Source organism: Ornithorhynchus anatinus, chromosome 20, assembly GCF_004115215.2.
Source record: "Ornithorhynchus anatinus isolate Pmale09 chromosome 20, mOrnAna1.pri.v4, whole genome shotgun sequence".
In the NCBI taxonomy this organism is placed as follows: domain Eukaryota; kingdom Metazoa; phylum Chordata; class Mammalia; order Monotremata; family Ornithorhynchidae; genus Ornithorhynchus; species Ornithorhynchus anatinus.
The window spans coordinates 28,758,257-28,782,961 of NC_041747.1; the positions used below are offsets into that span (position 1 = coordinate 28,758,257).

At 54.0% G+C, this 24,705-nt stretch overlaps 1 protein-coding gene across 1 annotated transcript; it reads left to right on the forward strand.

Annotated features, from left to right (window-relative positions):
* The first annotated feature begins 137 nt into the window (after nucleotides 1-137).
* On the forward strand, nucleotides 138-22,932 carry RAB30 (RAB30, member RAS oncogene family). Its single transcript, XM_029048439.2, is given in 7 exon segments — nucleotides 138-311; nucleotides 17,113-17,213; nucleotides 19,157-19,240; nucleotides 21,081-21,262; nucleotides 22,439-22,491; nucleotides 22,494-22,631; nucleotides 22,634-22,932. Coding segments are annotated over 6 exon segments (603 nt in total). The 5' UTR covers nucleotides 138-311; nucleotides 17,113-17,120; the 3' UTR covers nucleotides 22,687-22,932.
* Nucleotides 22,933-24,705: the final 1,773 nt, after the last annotated feature.

Below are 24,705 nucleotides of genomic sequence, written 5' to 3' on the forward strand. Positions count from 1 at the left end.
CAAGGCCCCGGGCGCCGAGCCGGGGCTATGGGGGGGGCGAGTCCCCTGGGGCCAAAAGGATGATGTCATTGCAAAAAAAAAAAAAAGCCTCCACTGCATTCATTGTGCTACAGTGCAGCCCCCTGCTGCTGCTGCTGCTGCTGCTGCTGCTGCTGCTGCTGCTGCTGCTGCTGCTGCTGCTGAGCTCCAGCCCCCGTGCAGAGGCAAGCAGCCACCCCAGCCCCCCTCAGCCCCCCACACCATGAGCGGGTGATTGCATTCCCTCCGTCCTTCTGTGGATGCCCGGGCTGGGGAGAGGCATCCCCTTCCAGGTGAGTTCCAGTGCATCCTCCCTTTCCCCTCTTTCCCCCAACCCTCGGGACTCCTCCCCAACTTCTGCCCCGAGCGGACTTCGGCTCCCTTTCTCCCGGGAAGGGGCAGAGGGTGATGCCGGGCAGGTCCCTGCGGCGAGCAACTCCTGCAACTCTTGCCCCGCTGCCCTTTCCCCGGGTTTGTTTTTTTTTTTAAATATAAATTAATTAACTCATCGATTTGGCGGAATTGCATTTGGGAACGCGCGGCTGGAGCATCCCCGGCCCGATGGGCCCTAACGGTTTGGGGAGGGTGATGTGCGGAAAGAGAGGGGGACCGTGATTTAATCGTCATCGTTTAGCCATCGTCATGGTATTTGTCAAGCGCTTACTTGTGCCGGACACTGTACTAGGCGCTGGGGTGGATGCCCACGCTCCGACCCCTGTCGTAGGGTTGAAATACTTTAGGGTCATGGATAACGATGCCGCCGATGCTGCTGGCATTTGGGTGTTGCAACAGGGTGGATGCGCAGGATGTATCCGCAGGGAAGGATGGCCCGGGTGGGGGAAGTTGTCCCCTTTGCACCCGTTTTCCACCTCCTCCTTTTCAGGGGGAGCCCTGGGTGGGTAGGGGGGTAGCTAGCGATTTTTCATTTTCGTGCTGTCAAGCTCTTACAGTGTGCCAGGCCCTGTCCTAAGCGCCGGGGTGGGTGGGAGCTAATCGGGTTGGACATGTGGCTGGGGGAGCAGGTTTGAGCCCCTTCCCACCTCTCCCTCCCTCCCTCCCCCCAAACCCCCGTGGACTTCTTTTCCCAGGTCGGGGGTCCCGGGGAGCAGGCCGAAGGCGGTTTGGGTTTTTTGGCAGCTGGGTTGGGTTGGGGGGTGGCCAGTCCCCTCCTCCTCCTCCTCCCCCTTGCTTTCGCCCTGACCTTCAGCACTGGCCGTCCGGCCTGCCCTCCTGCCGGCCGTTGGGACGGGCAGCCTTTTGAATTTTGGCAAGGGGCATTTATTTCTCATTGAGCCTGGCCCCACCTCCTCTCCCTAACTCTTTCCCACTCCCCTCTCTCATTCCCTCCTAATGCCCCCCTTCTTGTCTCTCTCCCCTTTTCTTTCCCTTCCTTCCTCCTTCTCTTTCCTTCCCTTTTCCCTCTTCTTTCCCTCCCTTTTCCCTCTTCTCTTACCTTTCCTCTCTTCTCCTGCCGTCCCTTTCCTCTTTTTTTGCCCTCCCTTTTCCTCTCTTCTCCTCCCCTCCCGTTTTTCTCTTCTCTTTCCTTCCATTTTCCCTTGCCCTTCCTTTCCCCTCCTCTCTTGCCCTTCCTTTCCCCTCTTCTCTTGCCCTCCCTTTCCCCTCTTCTCTTGCTCTTCCTTCCCCCTCTTCTCTTTCCTTCCCTTCCTCTCCTCTTTCCTTCCTTTCATCCTCTTCTTTCCCTCCTTTCCCTTTCCTTCTTCTTTTCCTTCCTTTCCCCTCTTTTCTTCCCTCCCTTTTTCCCTCTTTCCCTTCTTTTTTTTTCCCTCCCTTGCTCTTCCTCTCCCTTCCCCTCATTCAATCAGTGGTATTTATCCATCACTGTGCAGAGCGCTGTGCTAAGCACTTGAGAGAGTACGCTACAGCAGAGTTGGGAGACACATTCCTTATTCACAAGCTTACAGTCTAAAGATGAGCTTACTCTTTCCCTCTCCCTCGCTTCCTCTCCCTCCCTTTCCCATCCTTCCTCCCTCTTCTATCCTCTCCCTCCCTCCCTCTCCTGTCTTTTCCCTCCTCTGCCCCTTCTCCCCTCTTCCTGCCTCCCATAACTTTGCTTTCCTGGACTGTGATCTCTTCACCGTCCGTTATTGTTGCCTTTTCTGCCTTTTGGGAGTCAGCTCTTCACAGTGGAGCCTGCCCACTGATTTCCTCGCTCAAGACGGTCAGACAGACAGACAGGATCTGGTCTCCCGGACAGACTCCCTCGGGCAACCCAAGGCTGAGATGACCTGTTTCCCACTTCTCTTCCAGCCACAGTATTTGGGGAAGTGAACACAATGGCTAGAGTCAAAATGTGAAAAACCAAACGGAGCCACAAAGCCCTCCTTCTGTAAGAATTTATCTTGCCATTCCCAGAGAATAAATATTCCTTTAGGGGGGTTTCCGCCGTCTATCTGTTCGATCCTTTCCTCTTTTCCAGAGGGTGCCGGGCCGATAGGAAGTCGGAGGACAGAGGAGAGGGCAGAGGGGAGACGCTGGTTTTTCAGGGGGGTTAAACTGAGGAATGGCCTTTGTTTTCTGAAGATATTTTTTCCTGGAAAAGCATTTTATTCCTAGCTTTTTTTTCTCCTTTGACAAGGGGAGTGGGTGGGTCATTTGTTTACAGTTTCGTGTGAGCAGCGGAAAGGGGCTTTTCTAGCAGTGATTCCCTTCATATTCAAAGTCCGAGTACGATGCCGGGCTAATACAGCGTGGCTCAGTGGAAAGAGCCTGGGCTTCGGAGTCAGAGGTCATGAGTTCGACTCCCGGCTCGGCCACTTGTCAGCTGTGTGACTGTGGGCGAGTCGCTTCACTTCTCCGGGCCTCGGTTCCCTCATCTGTAAAATGGAGATTAAAAGTGTGTGAGCCCCACGTGGGCCAACCTGATTACCCTGTATCTCCCCCAGCGCTTAGAACGGTGCTCGGCACCTAGTAAGCGCTTAACAAATACCAACATTATTATTATTATTATTATTATTAATAACCCACCATCATGCTCTGATAGCAGTTTGGGAAACTTCATCCTCCCCCCCCAACTCCAATTGTTCCCCTAAAATGATGATGATGGTATTTGTTAAGCGCTTACTATGTGCCAAGCCCTGTTCTAAGCACTGGGGTAGACACAGGGGAATCAGGTTGTCCCACGTGGGGCTCACAGTCTTAATCCCCATTTTACAGATGAGGTCACTGAGGCCCAGAGAAGTGAGTGACTTGCCCAGAGTCACACAGCTGACAAGTGGCAGAGCCTCTGACTCCCAAGCCCGGGCTCTTTCCACTGAGCCATGCTGCTTCTCTATCACCAAGAGAGTGGATAAGACCCCTGCATGGGCTCCAGGGGGAAATGAGGTGTGAGCTTTGCTACTGTGCATGGATTTAAAAAAAAAAATTATCGCCTCAATCTTCTCATCTGAAAAATGGGTGCAATGACACTGTTCTTGCCACTTTTCTCCCACGATTCATTCATTCATTCATTCATTCAATAGTATTTATTGAGCGCTGACTATGTGCAGAGCACCGTACCAAGCGCTTGGAACGGACAAATCGGTAACAGATACAGTCCCTGCCCTTTGACGGGCTTACGGTCGAATCGGGGGAGACGGACAGACAAGAACAATAGCGATAAATAGAATCGAGGGGATGAACATCTCATTAAAACAATAGCAAATAAATAGAATCAAGCTATTTCAAGAATTCAAGGATGGCCATGAAGACCCATGAAATCTTATCCGTAAAGTCCTTACTCTGAACGTTTTTGTTTTCATCGAGCCCTCGTGTATAAAATGTGCCACTCCATCTGAATCTTGCTGTTTGGGACCCATAGAAGATGTACACGATAAGAGGGTCGGGATTAGCTAGAACCCTGAACACCAACCCTCAGGGGATGGAGTTATACTCTACTCTGCCCTTTCCCCTATCAGAAATTTTGTTGTCCCGCAGCCGTTGCTAAAATAAAGCGAGATCTACCCAGACCCACGTCTCTGAGTTCGAATCCCGGCTCTGCCGCTGGTCAGCTGCGTGACTGTGGGCAAGTCACTTCACTTCTCTGTGCCTCAGTTCCCTCATCTGTAAAATGGGGATTACCTGTGAGCCTCACGTGGGACAACCTGATGACCCTGTATCTATCCCAGCGCTTAGAACGGCGCTCTGCACATAGTAAGCGCTGAACAAATCCCAACATCATCTTTCACGGTGACAGCGGAGAGGGAGAGCAGTAACCCGGGATATTTATCCTTCGCCCTCCTGGCTCCTGCTGCTCGTTGTGGGCAGTCTATTCGTCGTTACGATGTGCTCTCCCAAGCGCTTAGTGCAGTGTTCTGCACACGGCAAGCGCTCGGTAAACACGACTTGCATGCACGCTGGCCGAGCTCGGAGGGAGCGCTGCAAGGCGTGGGCACCGGTGAAGGTGGATTCGTCGCCTGCTCGTCTGTTCTATTGAATTAAAGTCGCGTTAAGCCCACAATCGATGGATGGATCTACGGTCTTTGAGTGTTTACTGTGTGCAGAGCACTGGACTAAGTGCTTGGGAGAGAACAGTACGGTAGAGTTGGTGTTCCCTGCCCACAAGGTGCCTACTCTCTAGAAGGGGAGGCAGAAATTAAATAAGGGGTACGTACATCTGCGCTGTGGGGTTCAGGGTCAGGTGAATATGAAGGGATTAAAGGCTTCAGAGCCAACCGCGTAGGAGACGCAGAAGGGCGAGGAAGAAGCGAGGGTTTAGTCGGGGAAAGGTCTCGTGGAGCAGATGGGATTTCAGGAGGGTTTTGAAGGTGGGGGAGAGTGGCGGTCTGTCGTACACGAAGGAGGTCCAGGCCAGAGGCAGGACGCGGGCGAGGGGTCGGCCGATCCCTACCCCGAGGATCTGCGTTGCCTCCTCCCGCTCCCGAAATCTTGTGTGTGTGTTTTTTTTTAAATTTCTGATGGATTCGGCGAACGAGAAGCTACTGCGTGGCTGCAGCAGGAGGATCCGAGTGCAGCAGACCGGCTCCGTCGAGCGGAGGGCCGGGAGCGGCCAGAGCGCAGCGGCCTGGGGAGGAGACCACGGTTCAGGGGTGGTTTGGGACCCCGGCGGCACGCCGGCTTTGGGACGGGGACCCCGGCTCCCGCCGCTCCCCGCCGCCAGAACGGCCTCTTGACCCCTCCCGGGGAGATGGGGCCAAAAAAGCCACCGCCTCACACGAGGCCGACGGAGGGAGGTCATCGGCGTCGGACGCGCGACTCCACGGGGCGGTCGGCGGGCGACCTCGGTCCCTGCCCGGTCCCGGGGTGAGGCGGCAGAGGACGACGGTCTTTCCCGGGGCCCGGATCGGTCTGTGGCGGCGCGATATTTATTGGATGCCAACTGGGTGCAGCGCGCTGTGGTGAGCGCTCGGGAAAGTACGGATGGGGCGCTGCAGTCCTACATCATTGTAGGACTATTTATATTCATTTCTGTCTCCCCCGCTAGACTGTGAGCTCGCCGTGGGCAGGGAATATGTCTGTTTATTGTTATATTGTACCCTTCCTAGTGTTTAGTGCAGTGCTTTGCACACAGTGAGCGCTCAATAAATAAATACGATTGAATTGTCATTGTTCAGTGCCGAATACGGGGACGATCGGATTCGCACACCTACATACTTCGGGGCGGGGAGGTGGCGTCTTTTCTGGGGGAGACCCAAGGACCTTCCCTCTAGACTGTAAGCTCACTGTGGGCAGGGAATGTGTCTGTCGATTGTAGTATCGTACTCTCCCCAGTGCTTAGTACAGTGCTCTGCGCAAAGTAGGCACTCAATAAATCTGACTGACCTTCGTAGAACCCTTGGTAAAGCGGGGCCGGGCTCTGATGTCTCTTAGGGAAGCAGCGTGGCTCAGTGGAAAGAGCCTGGGCTTCGGAGTCACAGGTCATGGGTTCGACTCCCGGCTCTGCCGCTTGTCAGCTGTGTGACCGTGGGCAAGTCACTTCTCTGGGCCTCAGTTACCTCATCGGTAAAATGGGGATTAACTGTGAGCCTCACGTGGGACGACCTGATGACCCCGTATCTCCCCCGGCGCTTAGAACAGTGCTCTGCACGTAGTAAGCGCTTAACAAATACCAACATTATTATTATTATTATTAGGGCAACCCCCTGGTCCAGTCTGGAGGAGTCCTGAGGGAAAATAATGCAGAAGGACCCGAACCTTAGTCTGGGCCAGGGACTGTCTCTCCCGGCATCTAGTACAGTACCTGGCATAGGGTAAGCACTTAATAAACCCCACAGTTATTATTGCAGTATCCTGGGAAGTGCTGTTAATTAGTTCTGTGGAAATGGAGTGTTAAATGAAAGGGTGTTAAATGAAGTATAGTGTCCCAGAGGAAATCTTGGAAAGCGCTTTATTACGTTTCCAAGATCCACCAAAATTGATCAAGGAAATATATATTTAAATAGTATAATGTAAGTACGGTGGCCTAGTGAGGAGCGGCGTGGCCTAATGGAGAGAGAGAAAGTCCTGGAAGTCGGGAGACCTGGGTTCTAATCCCAGTTTCACCTCTTGCCTGCTGTGTGACCTTGGGTGAACTGCTGAACTTCTCTGTGCCTCAGTTTTCTCCTCTGTAAAATGGGGACACAATACCCGTTCTCTCTCCCCTTGAAACTGTGAGCTCCATGTCAGGCAGGGACTGTGTCTGATCTGCTTCTACTGTATCTACCCAGTTCTTAGTACAGTGGTTGGCACAAACTAAGCGCTTAATACCGTGATCATTAAAACAGTTAAAACATATTGTAATTACATGATCAAAGAGCAGTGTAAATATGTGCCAATATGGAAGGGTTTTGAACTTAGTTTCCGTGTGTAGATAAGTAAATGCAGTACTTAATTTTCAGAGTGTTAGCTTTCACCGCCTTTTCGGCAAAAAGGCAGCTCGTGACTGAAAATCTGCCAGTATAATAATAATAATAACGTTGGCATTTGTTAGGCTCTTACTATGTGCAAAGCACTGTTCTCAGCGCTGGGGGGATACAAGGTGATCAGGTTGTCCCACATGGGGCTCACGGTCTTCATCCCCATTTTGCAGATGAGGTAACTGAGGCCCAGGGCGGTTAAGTGACATGCCCAAAGTCACACAGCTGACAGGCGGCGGAGCCGGGATTTGAACCCATGATCTCTGACTCCCCAGCCCGTGCTCTTTCCGCCGAGCCACGCTGCTTCTCTATTGCTAAATTTTGGTGGGCTCTAGTCACTGTAATCCAGACATCAGCGTTGGCCTAGAGGATAGATAGAGCACAGGTCTGGGAGTCAGAAGGAAACTTCTCTGTGCCTCAGTGACCTCATCTGTAAAATGGAAATTAAGACCGCGAGCCCCATGTGGGACACGGACCGTGTCCGACCCGATTATTTTGCATCTACGCCGGTGCTTAGTACGGTGCCTGGCACATACTGAGCCCTTAACCTATACCATAAATAAATATGTATGTAATATACATTCACACACACGTACATATTTCAGAGGATGGGCACTTCTTCAGAGGAAATGAGGAGTCTGCATGTCTACAAGTCATTCTTGGCATCAGTGGGAGGCTGTGGGGCTAGTGTATTTTTTTTTGTGAGTATGTGTACGTGAGCCCCACCAGCAGACCGAATTTTCACACCTCCCTCCCTTCCTGCCCCCCTCCCTCTCATCTTGTCGTCCCCGGCTTGCCGGGAGACTCCAAGCAGTTAGAACCCAGATAATCCTACACCCCAGCAAATTCCGGGCGGCTCTTGATTTCCCGTGAGCGTGTGTGCTCCACTTTAGAGCGTATTAGCATTATTATTAGTATCACTCGCGTGACTTCAGCGCTGACAAGGGGCAGAGGGAGCCTCGCGCCAAGCGCGGGGGTAATTTGTAAATAAATAAATTGAGACGGGGGCTCCAGCCCGCAGAGGCTCATGATCAGAGTGAGGGAGGGCAGTATCAATAAGAGGGAGAGTATTACAGCCACCACAGTGAAAATGAGGTAAAAATCAACGGCAAGAGCACAGGCCTGGGAGTCAGAAAACCTGCGTTCTAATTCCGGCTCTGCCACTTGTCCGCTGTGCAACTTTGGGAAAGTCACGTCACTTCTCGGGGCCTCCATTTCCTCATCTGTAAAATGGGGATACAATACCTGCTCTTCCCCTATTGGGACTTCCCCTACTTGCCTTATTCGGGACAGGGACTTTATCTGACCTTATTACCTTGTATCTACACCAGTGTTTAGTATAGTGCTTGGCACATAAGGCTTAACAAATACCGTAGTAATCATCATCAATACAAAAATTAAAAAATACCACAATACCCGACGCTGGCAGTGACTCTCTCCAGAGCTTAGGGGATGTGGAGATTTCAGCTCCCCCTAGTTTGAGTTTGCCTTTCCCTCTGATTTCCTCCCAACTTTGTCTCGTTACTGCAGCATAATCAATCAATCGGTTGTGTTTATCGAGAGCTTACCGTGTGCACGGTATCAAAGTATCAGAGTCCCCGCATCAAACAGAAATTCCGTACCACTGGAATCCTACATCTAGATCCTACATCTACCTTGCAGTCGACCTCTCACCCGCGTGTCTGTGACATTTTATACTGTAATAATAATAATGATAATGTTGGTATTTGTTAAGCGCTTACTATGTGCAGAGCACCGTTCTAAGCGCTGGGGTAGACACAGGGGAATCAGGTTGTCCCAGGTGGGGCTCACAAGCTTCATCCCCATTTTACAGATGAGGGAACTGAGGCACGGAGAAGTGAAGTGACTTGCCCACAGTCACACAGCTGACAAGTGGCAGAGCCGGGATTCGAAATCATGACCTCTGACTCCAAAGCCCATGCTCTTTCCACTGAGCCACGCTGCTTCACAGCTGAGCCAGCTGCTCCACGCTGCTGTACCCTCCCAAGCGCTTAGTACAGTGTTCTGCACACACTTAAGCACTCAATAAATACCACCGACCGACTAAATGCTGGGGCCGGTACAACACATGGGACTCAGGGGAAGGCATCTACAGAGATTTCTTCCTCTCCCAAATGACCTTTAGTGGTTTTAAGAGAAGTGAAACAGTGGATCGACCAGAAATTTCCCTCCAAAATCCCAGGGTTAAATATTTCTAAATGTGCACTTTTGGGAAATGGTGTGACTCTCCAACCCAGATGCTTAAAAATTCCCTTTGAGCGACTTCTCCGTCCAGCTACCATTTTTTTGGGTTATTTTCTTTTCCTTCGGTCGTGTTTGCGGGCCGAGGCGCGGGTCCGGCCTGTGTGAATTTGTGCGCTTCATGGGCTAGGAACAGGCACCGTCCTGTCATGGTGGGCATCCGGATGGAAAGGGGCAACGATTTTGCCAGGAAGGAGGGACAGGCGGCCGAGAGCAACAGGCCAGGAAGTCATCGTTTTGGGTCTTCGTAGCCCCGATTGGCGACCCGGGGCTGGTCAGACTTTCCTCTAGACGGTAAGCTCACTGCGGGCAGGGGGTGGGTCTGTTATCTTGTTGTGCGGTACTCTTCTCCGAGAGCTCAGTACAGTGCTCTGCACACAGTAAGAGCTTTCATCAGATATCAGTTGATTGGAGTTGATCCGGTGGGCAGGTGAGGGCTCAGCTCTGTGGAGTGGGCCGCTTGGCGTGGAAGTGGGCCTCGTTTGATGGCAGATGAGCAAATGTGGACTCCAAGGCCTCGGTTCGGCCAAGTGAGACGTGCTCACGTGGAGTCGAGCAGAACACGCTCATCGGCCTCGCCGGCTCGGCGGACCCACCGCGCCTTTAAATTGCTACCTATGAAGTCGCCGCGGGGTTGGCTGGTTGGTTTTTATCATCTTGTGTTGCCAACCTTACCCGTAATAATAACTTGAATTTATAGAGTCTGCTCAGTGCTCTCACAGCAGTGACCTCACTTCACCATCACATCCGTGTGAGGTAGGCACTATCACCCCCATTTGACAGATGAGGAAACCGAGGCCCAGAGAGGGGAAGGGAGTTGCCTGAGGTCCCCCGGCGGGGCAGAGCCGAGAATTGAACCCGGGCCTCCGGACTCTTAGACTTGGGTCTCTCCTCTAGGTCCCTGAGAGTCTGAGGAGAGTCGGAGCTTGGAGAATATTCAGTTAACACGCTCCCGATCAGTTCCGCACGCACGCAGGAGACTCTGTATTTGCTCTAGAGTGAAGACCTAATCCCAATTAAATCTCCGGGTGGTCTCGCTCACGACCGAGCGTAAACGGTGCTGATCCTGCGTGCTTCGGGAGCTCCGCGAGCCAACTCCTTTTTTTGTGTGCGTGTTTGGTATTTGTCAAGCACTTCCTAAGGCCAGGCACTGTCCTAAGCGCTGGCTAGGGAAGATACAAGCAAATCAGTTTGGACACAGTCCATATAATAATAATAATAATGTTGGTATCTGTTAAGCGCTTACTATGTGCAGAGCACTGTTCTAACCCCTGGGGTAGATACAGGGTAGTCAGATTGTCCCACGTGGGGCTCCCATTTTTGAATCCCCCTTTTTACAGATGAGGTAACTGAGGCACAGAGAAGTGAAGTGACTTGCCCAAGGTCACCCGGCAGGCGAATGGCAGAGCCGGGGTTAGAACCCGGGTCTCCTGCCTCCCAGACCCATCCCGAGAAGCGGCGTGGCTCAGTGGATAGGGCACGGTCCTGGGAGCCAGAAGGTCGTGGGTTCTAATCCCAGATCCGCCACTTGTTTGCTCTGTGACCTTGGACAAGTCACTTCACTTCTCTGTGCCTCAGTGACCTCATCTGGAAAATGGGGATCGAGAATGCGAACCCCACGTCGGACAGGGACTGCGTCCAACCCGATTCGCTGGTATCCCCCCCAGAACTTAGTACAGTGCCTGGTACATAGTAAGCACTTACGTACTATAATAATAATAATAATTATTATTATCCACCAAGCCACGCCGCTTCTTGATATTTGAGCTGGGAAAATCCTCCCATAATCCCTTTTTGTTAGATTTTATTGCTTGGGGTAATTATTCAATACGGGCAAGTTGGGGAAAGTTACAAGTTTGTGCCAAGTATGGGCAGAAAATGGGCCCCACCACCTCTCCCTGCCCATGCAGCTCCTTCTCTGTTCCGGAAGGGGCTTGGGAGTCAGAGGATGTGGGTTCCGATCCCGGCTCCGCCACTTGTCTGCTGTGTGACCTCGGGCAAGCCGCTTACCTTCTCTGTGCCCGTTACCTCAACTACAGAGTGGGGATTAAGACCGTGAGCCCCACGTAGGACAACCCGATTACCTCAGCGCTTAGAACGGTGCTTGGCTCATAAGTGCTGAACAAATACCATGATTACTGTTGTTATTACTCCGACTGTTGTCTTCTGCTCACCTCCTGGACAGTCTCAGCGCCGCTCCCGGGGGCAGTGGAAATCTGCTGACGCGGGGCAGAGTTGAAACCGCCCCAGTGCGAGCGATAATCTGTTCTTCCTTGTCCTCCGGCCTCCCCGAGCGGCCTTGTTTTCGTTCAGGCAGGCCCAGGGTGTCCTTGATGGTCCAGCCAGCCTGGCTCGTAGCCCTCCCTGGCCGCTGTCTCGTCCCCACGCCTCTGCCGTCCTCCACACTAAAAAACCTCCACACCCAGACACAGGTCCCTCAGGAGTCCGGTCCACGGTGTCGGTCCCCTAGTGTGGTATTTGTAAAATGCTTACCGTGGGCGGGGGACGTGTCTGTCTATTGTTGTATCGTACTCTCGCTTAGTACAGAGCTCTGCACCCAGTAAGGGCCCAATAAATACGACGGAATGAAGGATCAGCACTGGGGTGGGTACAAGACGATCAGATCGGACGCAGTCCCTTTCCCACGTGGGACTCGCCGTCTGAGAGGGAGGGAGAACAGGCGTCTTACGGCCATTTTACAGATGAGGAAACTGAGACTCAGAGAAGGGAAGTGATGGGCCCAAGTTCCCACAAGCAGGCAAGCGGCAGAGGTGGGATTAGAACCCAGGCCTCCTTTGATCCTCCCACTAGGCCACATGGCCATCTCGGTCTGCCCTCCATCCGTGCTCCTACCCCCGGCCCTTCCCGGTCAGCGCCGCGAGGCCAGCGGACGAGGTGGAGTTGGGGTCATTTATAAGCCGCTTCAGCGGGGCAGTGTTTATGGAGCGCTCCTCTCCTCAGGAGCCGAGCGCGGCTATATAAGGAGTCAGAGGAGACAGGAAGGAAGATCATGTCACCGCAGGCCCCGCGATCTAATTGGGGAAATGGGACAGGCCGAAATACGCAAACATCGGTAAATGTAAATCGGTCTGGGGGTGGGTGCAGGACACACGAGAACATGGGGACCCGGAACTTTTAAGCATTATTTAAAGGGAGAGTTACTCAGTGGGCCAGAGGGTTCTTGCACCGCCTCGTGTCACAATCATTACGGCATTCGTTCAAGGCTCACTCTGTGCTAAGCGCGGGGCTGGATGCGGGGTTATGCAATCGAAAACAGTCTTGGTCCCACGTGGGGATCACGGTTGCCAAGAAGGAGGGAGAGCAGGTACCGGATGAGGAAACAGAGGCCCAGAGACCCCCCTCCCCTTGAGGACACCTTCTACCTTGCCTGGGTTAATTAGTCTCCCGTTTCCCCATCAAGAAAGGTTACAACCCTCCGCAGAGTGTAAGCTCCTTGTGGGAGCTTAACTCACATCTCCTCCAAGAGCCCTTCCCCCCTAAAGCCCTCTTTTCCCCTACTCCCTCTCCCTTCTGCGTCACCTATGCACTTGGCTCTGTACCCTCTAAGCACTTAATAATAATAGTTAATATTATCATTATCCTTTAAGCACTTGATAGCCACCCCACCCTCAGCCCCACATAGCTGTAATTCATTTATTTATATTAATATCTGTCTCCCCCTCTAGACTGTAAGCTTGTCGTGGGCAGGGAATACATCCCCCAACTCTGTTGTACTCTCCAAAGCGCTTAGTACACAGGAAGCACTCAATAAATCCCTCTGATTGTGGGCAGTGGATGGAACATTTCATTATTCTTCGTTTCCCCGGGGCGCCCAGTACGGCGCCCAGTAAATACCGCTTCTCCTACGACCCTGCCACGTTCTGCACCCTTGGAACCAGACCCGCTCTGGCCGAGAGGCTGACGTCTGAGGGGAGATTTCTTTCCTATTCCAGGGACTCTTTCATAACCTCCCGTTTCATAATCTCTCTCCTTTGGCTGTCTGGATCTCGCTGCCGCAAACAAAACCCCCTGATCCGGGCTGGAAAACTACTGCTCCGAAGTCACTACTGTCCAGAAAACAGATTCTCTTTCCCTTGTTTTCCAGTTTTTCACGCAGCCAGCAGGGCCACGATAAGCAGAGAGAGCTGACTCAGCAGCTCGGGGACCGTTAGCGGGGAAGGGGGTGGGGGAGTGTCTAGGAGGGAAACAGGATTTAATATCTGGATTAAAATCCTCTATTTTTCTAGATGGCTCCCAGCCCGGTACTCTGTGCTTGAACTTGTTGCAAAATACCCGTTGCTCTCCCGTGTTACGTACACGGAAATGTACCTCAAATCACCGGGGGTCTGGGGGTGTGGGGCAGGGGATGTAACTGAGGAGGAGGAGGAAGTGCTGGATGAGGGAGAGGTGGAGGAAGAGTAAGATGGAGGAGGTGGAAAAGGAGGAAATATTCAATTCATCGCGTCGTATTTACCGAGCGCTTACTGCGTGCAGAGCACTGTGCTGACACTTAGAACGGAGCTTAGTACAGCGCTCTGCACCCAGTAAGAGCATAATAAATACGATTACTGCTATATCACTGCCTGAAGTGGTTGTCTTCTGAGTGAAAAGGGGGAGAGGGAGGGAGGAAGGAAGGGTGGGGAGGCTTGGGAGGATAAACATCATAATAGATTCCCCCTAATTTGGCACAGTGCAAAGAGGGAGACTACGGTCCAAGCAGACCTGTATCTTTCAGGGCCAAAGATTTTCATTTGACTTGGCAACCTTTAGACGTGTGCAGGGTTTTAAACGTTTTTCATTGTACTCCCTTCCCCACTTTAGATGGGGCTTTAATTTTCTTTTTGTTTCGACTCGGTTATTAAAAACCTGGCACTTCCTTTCTTTAGTCGCCCCAGATCTGTGAATACTTCTGAGAAATATTGGAGTAACTGTCACGTTCGGTGAAAACAAGCTAATATTCTTCGCGGCAATCAAAAGAGCAGCACGACTCAGGAGAAGGAACATGGGCCTGGGAGTCCCGAGACCTGGTTCTTATCCCGGCTTCGCCGCTTGTCTGCCGTGTGACTGTGGGCAACTCGCTTAACTTCTCCTTTGCCTCAGTTTTCTCAACTGTGAAATGGAGATTCAGTACCAGTTCTCCCTCCAACTCAGACTCCGAGCCCCGGGTGGGACAGGGACTGTGTCCGATCGGATTATATCGTTACCTACGCCAGCACTTAGCAGAGCGCTTGGCACGATAGTAAGCGTTCAGCAAATACCACAAAGAGTTTTCGGTCTACAGGGGGGCTGGGCTGGGCTGACCGTCTCAACATCCTCTCCGGCCTTCTCTGGGTCCTTGGTACAGGGTAGTTCCTGAGCTGTCCCGGTCTTCCTCAGATCTCACCTTGCTAGTTACCTCATCTGTAAAATGGGGTAAAACGATTTGCTTCTGTCCACCCCAGGGCTCAGTACAGTGCCTGGCACATAATAAGCGCTTAACAAATACCACGATTATTATTATTGCCACTATTATCATTAGCCCTCAGCCTCCCGGTGACTAGAGGATGAGATCGGCGCTTCCTCCAAGTCCGGCTACCAATCCCCCCGCCCGGTCCCTGAGCCCCCGACCCTTTGAACTGCTGCGGTGTTGGTTTCCCCTTCTCCGCTCGCCTTCTTTCTCCCTTCTTCCGTGGGACAAGCTGATTACTCTGTATCTGGCCCAGCGCTTAGAACAGTGCTCGGCACATAGTAAGCGCTTAACAAATACCAACATTATTATTACTGTTATTCTTACTAGTGTAAAATCTCTTCCTGTTTAGCCATCGGAACCTCAGCCATTACCTCCATTACCCCTCCCTTTCCCTGTCTCTCCCACTCCTTTCTCTTATCCCAGTCTCCCGACCACCTTCCGGCGGTGTTTTTATTTAAATCAATAGCTCAACGTACAAGGTCACCCTCCCTTCCTGTGTCTGCGTGCCCCTGATTTGATTTTCCCCGAGAAAGAAGGCATTAAAGAGCAGGTCAATGAATTGTTCCGTCAGCCACTTTAAGAGTCATTATTAATCTCATCTCCCCTCTCGCTGCCCCCCTTATGAGAAGGTTTTCCTCGCTCTGGTTTTTCCACACTCATCTCTCTTACTGGTGGGAAGTATCTTCCTATTTACTACCTACAGCATTGAATCTTCTCCCTCTTCCTTGTCTTTCCTTCCCTCTTTCCCCCTCTTACTTTTTTCCCCCTTCTCTCCCATTCTCCTTTCCTTCTCATCGTTTCCTTGAGAGACTGTTCTTTCAGGTCATTAACTTTTTTCACCAGGCCTCAACTCCCCTTGTTTTTTTCAGACTCTCTAGGTGGGGATCCTTACGGGTTCCCAAGTTTCAATCCTGGCTCTACAACTTCTCTCTCCCTCGTTTTTCCTCCTCTGTAAAATGGGGGTTCGGTCCCTTTTCTCCGTCTCCTCTAGACTGTGAGCCCCACGCGGGACAGGAACCGTGTCGGACCCGACTGCCTCGTGTCTGTCGTCGGCACTTAGTACAGCGCTTGGCACACGGTAGGCGTTTTTAATGAATACCACCGTTGTCATTATTATCGTTATTCTGTCACGGTTGTAGTCAGTTTGCTGTGCTTCAAGGACGGTGAGATTCAGATTCTGCAGATCTGCTGCTGATTTTTAACACTAAACTCTCCTCCCTGGTCGGGGTGGCTGTAGGCATTCTCCCCCACCCGCCCATACGTGGGGCTAGAGCGGGTCCCCTGTCAATCCATCAATCACTCGACAGCATTGATTAAATGCTCGGTGGTGCATCGGAGCTGAGGTTCTTGCTCTTTGGATGCCCGGCTACCTTCTGTCAGTGGTAACGGACGCCCAGGCGTTTCTATCCAACAGTAATAATAGTAATAATACTAGTAATCGTGGTATTTGTGGAGTGCTTACTATGTGCCGAGCGCTGGGGTAGATAGAAGATAATCAGGTCGGATCCGGTCCCCGTCCCACATGGTGCTAAGGGGGAAGGAGAACTGGTATTGAATCCCCATTTTACAGATGGGGAAACGGAGGCCTAGAGAAGCGAAATGACTCGCCCAAGGTCACCCAGCAGGCAAACGGCAGACCTGGAGTTAGATCCCAGGTCTCCTGACACCCAATCCTGGGCTGTCTCTCCTGTGGGCCACATATCCGAACCCTGCCCCTCTGAGGTGGAAATTCTCCTCCCCCTCTGATTGCGAGAACCGGTCTCGGAGGTCCCCGTCCACTCTCCAGGCGATCGGCCCGTCTCCCGCAGACCCTCTCCCGGCTGGGCCACTCCTCTTCCCCCCTTCCCGATCCTTAAGCCACGAGGTTTGGGGCCTACCCTTGCCGTCACAGCCAGGATAGGGAAGGCACACCTCCTCCTAGAGGTCTTCCCTAAGCCCTCTCTTCCTTTTCTTCCACTCCCTTCTGCGTCCCCTTCACTCGCTCCCTATATCCATCCCCTTTCCCAGCCCCACAGCGCATATGTCCATATCTGTAATTTATTTATACTAATGTCGGTCTCCTCCGCAAGACAGTAAGCTCGTTTCGGGCGGGGAATACGTCTGTTATACTGTACTCTCCCAAGCGCTCAGTACAGTGCTCTGCACCCGGCAAGGGCTCAATAAATATGATTGACTGACCGACTGCTGAGACCCTACCGAGTTCTGGGGTCCAGTTGGAGTCACCGCAAGAGATGTGTGGGGACGGCCACCCCCTCTGAGTCCGCCCCGGCCTCCTCCACAGCTGGACACCCGCTCCGATGGGCTTTCGGTGCGTGACCGCCCTCGTACCTTGACCGGCGACTCCTCCTGCCTCCCCACTGCCCTTCCTCTACCGGAACCACGAGCGGATCCCACGCCGGGTCTCTGACCTGATCATCTGGGAACCGGGCCCCGTCCTGGCACTCTGGGCGGGGGGGTGGGGCGGGGGAGGATGGGCCCAAACAGCTTCAGACCCGGACGTCTTCACTGCTGTGTGCGTTTGCCCCTCTGCAGCTTTGGCCATGAGCATGGAAGATTACGATTTCCTGTTCAAAATCGTTTTAATCGGGAACGCCGGCGTGGGGAAGACGTGCTTAGTTCGGCGATTTACTCAGGTAAGGGGGCGATGGGCGGGGGTGGGGCCGGACGTTGGCCTTGTCACCCCGGCTAAGAGAGGACAAGCCCGTTTAAACCCCCTTCCCTTCGGCCCCCCGCCCCCGAAAAAGCACAAAACCAGGACTGGTTTGAGTCTTGCTGCCTCCCAGAGTCCAGGCTCTGAGACGCAGTGAGATCCCTCCTCGGTGCCCACCACGCCTGACGCCCCTGCACAATTATGCCACCCAGGAATCAACAGGGTCCCGACTGTGCTTGCCCCCTGGGTGGGGTGTATTCAGGACTGCGGACTGCACACCCCAAAAACCCCTCGCCCCCTCCTCGATATCCTCCGCTGGCCTCACCCCCGCCCTTTCTAATGGAAACCCATCCCCGGAAACAGCGGTGGCGGTCACTCTCCTCTATTGCCCCAGATTGTGGGGCCTTTCTTCCTGTCACTGATCGGGTAGAACATTTTTTTTATTAGTATTATTATTATTACTACCGCCTGTTAAAGCGCTTACTAGGTGCCAAGCACTTTGCTAAGCTATGGGGTAGTCAACGGCATAATGAATTCAGCCCCAATCCCTGTCCAACCCAGTCTAAGGGAGAGGGAGGGCTGATGTGAAGACCGAGGACCAGAGAGGTTGAGTGATTTCGCTGCGTCACCCAGCTGGCCGTGAATGATCCCGGTTGCCGGAACGATCTCGATCAGGAAATGGCCTCTTGCTGCGTTGGGGCACGGTGTGCGGTGAGGTTTCTTGCTATCTCTGGGAATCCTGTCCAGATCCTTCAGGGAGAATGGTAAATTGTCCCGTTCCCCCCCTCGACTTCCTCCCTTAACTGTGGCCCTCCCCTCTCCTCCCTGCCACATTTTCGTAGCAACCGATGTCTTCTGTCGGAAAAGAATTGCTGTTTCAATGCCAAGGCACAATTTGAGGGGGGGATGCGGTGGAAAGTTGGCGTGAAGTTGGTCCAGCTGTTTTTGAGCTTTCTGGCGGAGGGGGAGGAGGAGGAAGAGAAGGAAAAAAGATGGAAAAATGTTGGAAAAAAAGTTGGATTTTGTATGGGGGGATGGGAGGAGATGGAAAATTTGGGAAGCCTGTATTTATTAAGCTGTGATAGGACGGAGGATCTAAGCTCCAGGTTGGGCAGGGTTCAGCTGAAATCGAGCCAGAGAAGATTGATCCTGCGTGTGTAGTGGGTAAAGGTTGTGAATGCGTGTGCAAAGGTGGTTCCTGAGAGTCTGTGTGTGACGGTTATGAATCTATGTAGGGGTTGTGCAGGGGCGTGTGAAGGTTGTGTGTGTGTGAAGGATGTGAATGTTTTTATGGAGGCTGTGCATGTGTGTGGAGGATAAGAATGTGTGAAGATTTCGTGTGTTTGTGTGAAGGTTGATGACTGTGTGTAGGAAGGCTGGGCCTGTGTGTTCTTGTATGTGCGTGTGTGTGTGTGTGTGTGTGTATGAAGGCTGGGCGAAGGTTGCGCATGTGTGTATTTGGATGAAGGTTGCGTATAATTCCACTGTCGTGGTACGCAATGACACATTTCGGGTATGGCGGCGGGGGAGGACCAGCTCGGCTTAGAGTCGGGGGTGACTTGCCTTTTCACTACCCAGGAAGGTCCCCGGGGTGGAGACAATCTTAAGCTCTCGGGGCTTTGAGTTATAGTATTTATTCCAGGCCGTCTCCGTGCCAAGCACTGGGCTGAGCACCGGGTGGATCCCAGCAGAGCAGAGCGGACCCCGTCCCCGTCCCACTTGGGGCTCCTGCGGGGCGCTACGCTTCCTCCCCTTGCTTGCTTTCCCCCCATTTTCCGTTCAACCCCTTAGCTCCCCTCTTCTCTTATCTCCCCGTTCCCCGTTTCGCTTTCGCGGGTGTCCCTCTTGCGGAGATCTAAACAGGTTGGCTTTCTCTCCGCTTCCCGCCCTCCCCCCCGTTCACCTTCGACGCTCTTTCCTCCATAGGGTCTCTTCCCGCCGGGGCAAGGAGCCACCATTGGGGTGGACTTCATGATCAAGACGGTGGAGATCAACGGAGAAAAAGTAAAGGTGAGCCCTCCGGCCTTAACCCTGCGCTTGTTAGTCGTATTTATTGAGCGCTTACTGGGTGCAGAGCACTGCACTAAGCGCTTGGGAGAGTACAACGCAACAATAAAGAGACACATTCCCCCGACAGAACAAGCTTACAGTCTTGTTGCGCCCCGAGCCAGTTCAGAGACTGTCAAATGGGGAGAGGCCTCAAATTCAGGGAATAATGGAAAGCCAATCAGTCGTATTTATTAAGACCTGCTCCGTGCAGAGCACTGCACTCAACCCTACGTACAATAGAAGAAGATGCAAGAAGCAGCGTGACCCAGGCCCGGTCCTGGGAGGCAGAAGGACCTGGCTTCTGCTCTGCCATTTGTCTGTTGTGTGACCTTGGACAAGTCACTTCACTTCCCCAGTGCCTCAGATTCGTCCTCCGAGCCCCGTGCGGGACAGGGACTGTGTCCGCTCTGATTATCTGCTCTCTACCCCAGCGCTTAGTACAGCCCTGGACAGATACCACAATTATTATTATCAAGGAGCTTACAATCTACGCGGGGAGCCAGACAAAATAATTTCCCGATAGGAGGGGGGAGTGATCAAATAGCAGTCCGAGGACCTGGGTTCTAATCCCAGCTCTGCCACTCCTGTCCTGGGTAATCCTGGGCAAGTCGCTTCCATTTCCTGGGCTTCAGTGGTAAAATGGAGGTTTCAATACCCGTTTTTCCTCTTACGTAGACTGTGAGCCCCCCTGTGGGACAGGGACTGTGTCCAACCTGATAAATTTGTGTCTACCCCAGCGCTTAGAACACTGCTTGACCCACAGTAAGTCCTTAACAAATACCATGATCGATAATAATAACAATAACACACCCGCAGCACTCCCCGAACACCTTCCAGAAGCTGTCCCCGCGCTAGCTGCCTCCCTCCGGGGGAGGCTGGAAGACTCCGGAGGAATTGATTCTGCTCCCTACACAACCTCCCGTTTGGGAAACGGTGATTTCTCCTGAACGTGGTGACCCAGTCCCAGGAGTCAGGGAGGACCGGGGACGGGGGTTTCGTAAAGAAAACGAGAGTGTCCGTGGCCATCACAGGAGCTGTGACTGTTAGTAGAAAATATCTGCTGTCGAGGTATACGGTCCCAAGCCATCGTGCCTCATCTTTAACTCTCCAGTCACGGACCCCTTGCTCACACTCTCCTCTCTTCCTTGAACTCAGCTCTCTCCCCATCTTCCCAGTCTCCTGATATTCCACCTCCTCCGGGAGGCCTTCTCTGATTCATTTTTCTTTTCCCCGGGTCTCATGTGCCCTAAAATCAGCTCAGCCACCATCTCTCTGCCCTCACCGCTTCTTGTTCTTGCCACTTTATAATAATAATAATAATAACAACAGCGATAACTGCGGTATTTGTTAAGTGCTTACTCTGTTCCGGGCACCGTACTAAGGGCCGGGGTGGATACAGGCAAATCGGGTCGGACACAGTCCCCGTCCCACGTGGGGCTCAGGGTCTCAATCCCCATTTTGCAGATGAGGAGGCCCAGGAAAGCCAAGTGACTCGTCCGAGGTCCCAGAGCGGACGAGTGGCGGAGCCGGGATTAGAACCCAGGTCCTTCTGACTCCCAGGCTCGTGCTCTCTCCACTAGGCCACGCTGCTTCTCTACCTTGAACTTAAACCAAGGCCGAAACGAAGGGAGAGAGAATTTCCCTTCCCGTTCGGCGCCCCGATCTCCTCAAGGACAAGGCCTCGGGTTGGGATACGCAGCCGGTCCGCGTGCCCCGGCCCCACGCCGGCCGGCGGAGGGTGCGTAACGCCTGTCCCCCCCCCTTCCCGTCCTCCCCGCGCCTTCCGCCGTGCGGCCCGAAGCTGCAGATCTGGGACACGGCGGGGCAGGAGAGGTTCCGCTCCATCACGCAGAGCTACTATCGCAGTGCCAACGCGCTCATCCTGACCTATGACATCACGTGCGAGGAGTCCTTCCGCTGCCTCCCCGAGTGGCTGCGGGAGATCGAGCAGTACGCCAGCAACAAGGTCATCACCGTGCTCGTCGGTGAGTGGGGAAGGGGAGGGAGGCCGGGCCTCCCGGGGGGGCCGGAGAGCGCCCGCGGCGGGCGGGGAATGATGATGCCGGTGTTCTGAGCGCTCACCGTGTGCCAGGCGCTGTCCGAAGCGCTGGGGTGGATACAGGCAAATGGGGTGGGGCACGGCCCCCTCCGTTATTTTTTTGCTTTTGGGAGCGGGCTCGGATTCTGCCTAGATCTGCTCCTCTACTCCCTCGATCCGCGGCGTTTATTCAGTCATTCATTCAATAGTATTTATCCAGCGCTCACTAGGTGCAGGGCACTGTACTAAGCGCTTGGAATGGACAAGTCGGCAACAGATAGAGACGGTCCCTGCCCTCTGACGGGCTTACGGTCTGATCGGGGGAGACGGGCAGACGAGAACAGTGGCAGTAAATGGAGTCGAGGGGAAGAACATCTCATAAAAACAATGGCGACTAAATAGAATCGGGGTCATGTACATCGCATTAAAGAAAATAAACAGAATAAATAGGGTGATAGAGCTGTATACAGTCGAGCCACTCAATACAGTGCCCGCACGTAGTAAGCGCTCATTAAATACGGTCGAATGAATGCTCTGTACGGAGTATTATCTTAAGCACTTAGGAGCGTCCAGGCGGATAGAGCGTGGGCCTGGGGGTCAGGCTTCTAATCCCAGGTCCGCCACTCGTCTGCCGTGTGACCTTGGGCAAGTCACTTTGCTCCTCTGGCCCTCAGTTCCCCCTCTGTTAAATGGGGATTAAGACTCTGAGCCTCAGGTGGGACAGAGACCGTGCCCGACCTGATTAGCTTCTATCAGAGAACAGCGTGGCTCGGTGGAAAGAGCCGGGCTTGGGAGTCCGAGGTCACGGGTTCGAATGCCCTCTAGCCACTTGTCAGCTGTGGACTGTGGGCAAGTCACGTCGCTTCTCTGGGCCTCAGCGACCTCATCTGGAGAATGGGGATGGAGACCGCGAGCCCCACGTGGGACAACCTGATCACCTGTATCTATCCAGCGCTCAGAACGGTGCTGTGCACATAGTAAGCGCTTAACCAATAGCACATTATTATCTATCGCAGCGCTTAGCACGGTGCCCGGCACATAATAAGCTCTAACAAATCAGCAAACCAGACTCAGTGGACCAATCCGCCCCCAAGGAGAGTACCGTCTCGCTGTCCCCACTGCGGCAACAAGATCGACCTAGCCGAGAGGAGGGAGGTGTCCCAGCAGAGAGCCGAAGATTTTCCCAGGCACAGGACATGTACTACCTGGAGACGTCGGCCAAGGAGTCGGACAACGTGGAGAAGCTGTTCCTGGATCTGGCGTGCCGGCTGATCCGCGAGGCCAGGCAGAACACGCTCGTGAACAATGTGGCCTCTCTCTGCCGGGGAGGGAAAGCATCAGCTATCTGACCTGCTGTAACTTCAACTGAAGGCCGACGGCCGGGCCGCAGACGACAGAGAACGGCAACAGACTCTCGATGGGGTGAGAGCTGCGGGCGAGGGTTGTTTTTGCCATTTTGACCACCTCCCCCTCCCCACCGGCCCTTCCCGCGTCCGGGGCCCCCGGCCGGCACGGCCGTTGACCGAGAGCCCGGAGGCGGCGGGGCGGGCGGCCTCCGCGCGGGGGTACGCGGGTGGTGCCGGGGGACGGAGAGGTGGTCCCGGGCCCCGGCCGCTCGCCGGGGCGCGGGAGGCCGAGGCCGGTCCGTCGGCCGCCGGCCCCGGGGAGATGCTCGGCCGGATCCGGCGTGGATCCGGGGCGAGAGTCGGGCCTCCGGCCGCGAGGGCGCTTTGAGAACGTCAGGAGCTGGAGGGAGAAGAGGAAGCCCGGGCTCCCGTCGGACTGGAACCACCACCCTCAACGCACAACGACAGGTCCGCACTCCCTAACCCCTTCTGGTGCTAATGATATTTCACCCACCGCGCGTTCGCCTCCATCAGCGTCCCCTCGATGTGGAACGTGGACTGAATCGGGGAGGCCTCCGGGACGGCACTGTTTTCTCCGAGTCTCATTACCTCCTTTCATAAAGCGGGGCAGGGTCAGCCGGGAGGAGCCGCGTTTCTCTCCGTCGGCCGACCCGGCTGGGGGCAGGGGAGGTTTCCTCTCCCGATTTCCTCCGCGGCGAGGCGGCGGCACCTCTGCGAACGGTAATCCGGCCTCCGGGTTCCACGTGAGCTCCGGGAAACCGTCCACGGCGTTCGGGAGACGGAGCCGATCTGACCAAATACTGTGGTTTTACTGACGACGAAGCGGGCTTCGGAGCGGAGCGCGGTTCCGGAAGCGTCTCTGAAGAACGAAACGCACAACGGTACCTCTCGTGCTTGGAGATGTCGGGAATCGGGCGCGTGATTTTTGTAGCGATCTTTTTTAAGCTTGGTAATTCAGCGAAGATGGTGGCGTGGCGGGGTACCCGGGACCCCTTTTATGTCCGATCCTCACCGTGTCCGGACGAAACGGGCGGGGGGGCGGCGGCCGGCCCGGGCCGGGCCTCCTCTCTGCGGTGTGGCGTCTCTCACACTCTGTGACGCGTTCTTACTCCCCCTCTTGTCACTTCGCGTTGTCTCGCCCTCGAGCGGACGTCGATCCTCGGCTCTCGGACGGGCTCGAGGCGGGGACCCCCGGGCCTCTGGGGTAAGGTCCCCGCGGGGCCGAGACCCGGCACGTTTCATTTCACCTGCTGGCGCGAGTGCCGCTGTGGAAGTAATTCAACACGGGCATTGCCGATCCGTCCCGCCTCCTCCGAATGTTCTTATTTCGCTTTGGTGTCGAGGGGAGGCTGGGGGGCGGTGAAGGGACGCGGTCGTGCGGCCGCGTCGCCATTCCACGGTGCGACCTGCCGGGGCCGCGGAGTCTTCGATCACAAAAAATCACGGCGAGAAGGCCGGGGAACTGGCGTTTCCTCGCATCGATTTGGACGTCCTCAGGCGCGGTTCTGCCTCCCGCGGCTGTGCCTGCTGCTTGGGGAACTGGTGCAGATGGTGTCCCCTAATGAGTTTCAGCAGCTGGGCTGTCGGGGTGTGTGTGTTTGTGTGCTCGCTGAGGAAATTGCAAAGGTTTCGACCAAACCTCCTTATCTTCCAGCGATTTGTCTTGAGTCCGGCCCACACAGGCCTGTCTTTCTTCTTCTTGCATCTCTCTTCTCTCCCTCTCTTTATTCCTCTCTCCTAATTTCTTCCCTCCTCCTCTCTCGTTTTCTCTTCTCTTTCTTTCTCTTCCTCTCTCTCTCCCTTCTTTTTCTCTCCCTCGCTCTTCCCTCTTCCTCTCCCTTCCTTTTCCTCCTCTCGTCCTCTCCTCTTTTCCTCTCTTCTCTTTCTTTCTCTTCCTCTCTAACTCTCCTTCTTTTTCTCTCCCGCTCTTTCTCTCCTCTCCTTCCTTTTCCTCTCTCGTCCCTCTTTTCCTCTTCTCTTTCTTTCTCTTCCTCTCTAATCTCCTTCTTTTTCTCTCCCTC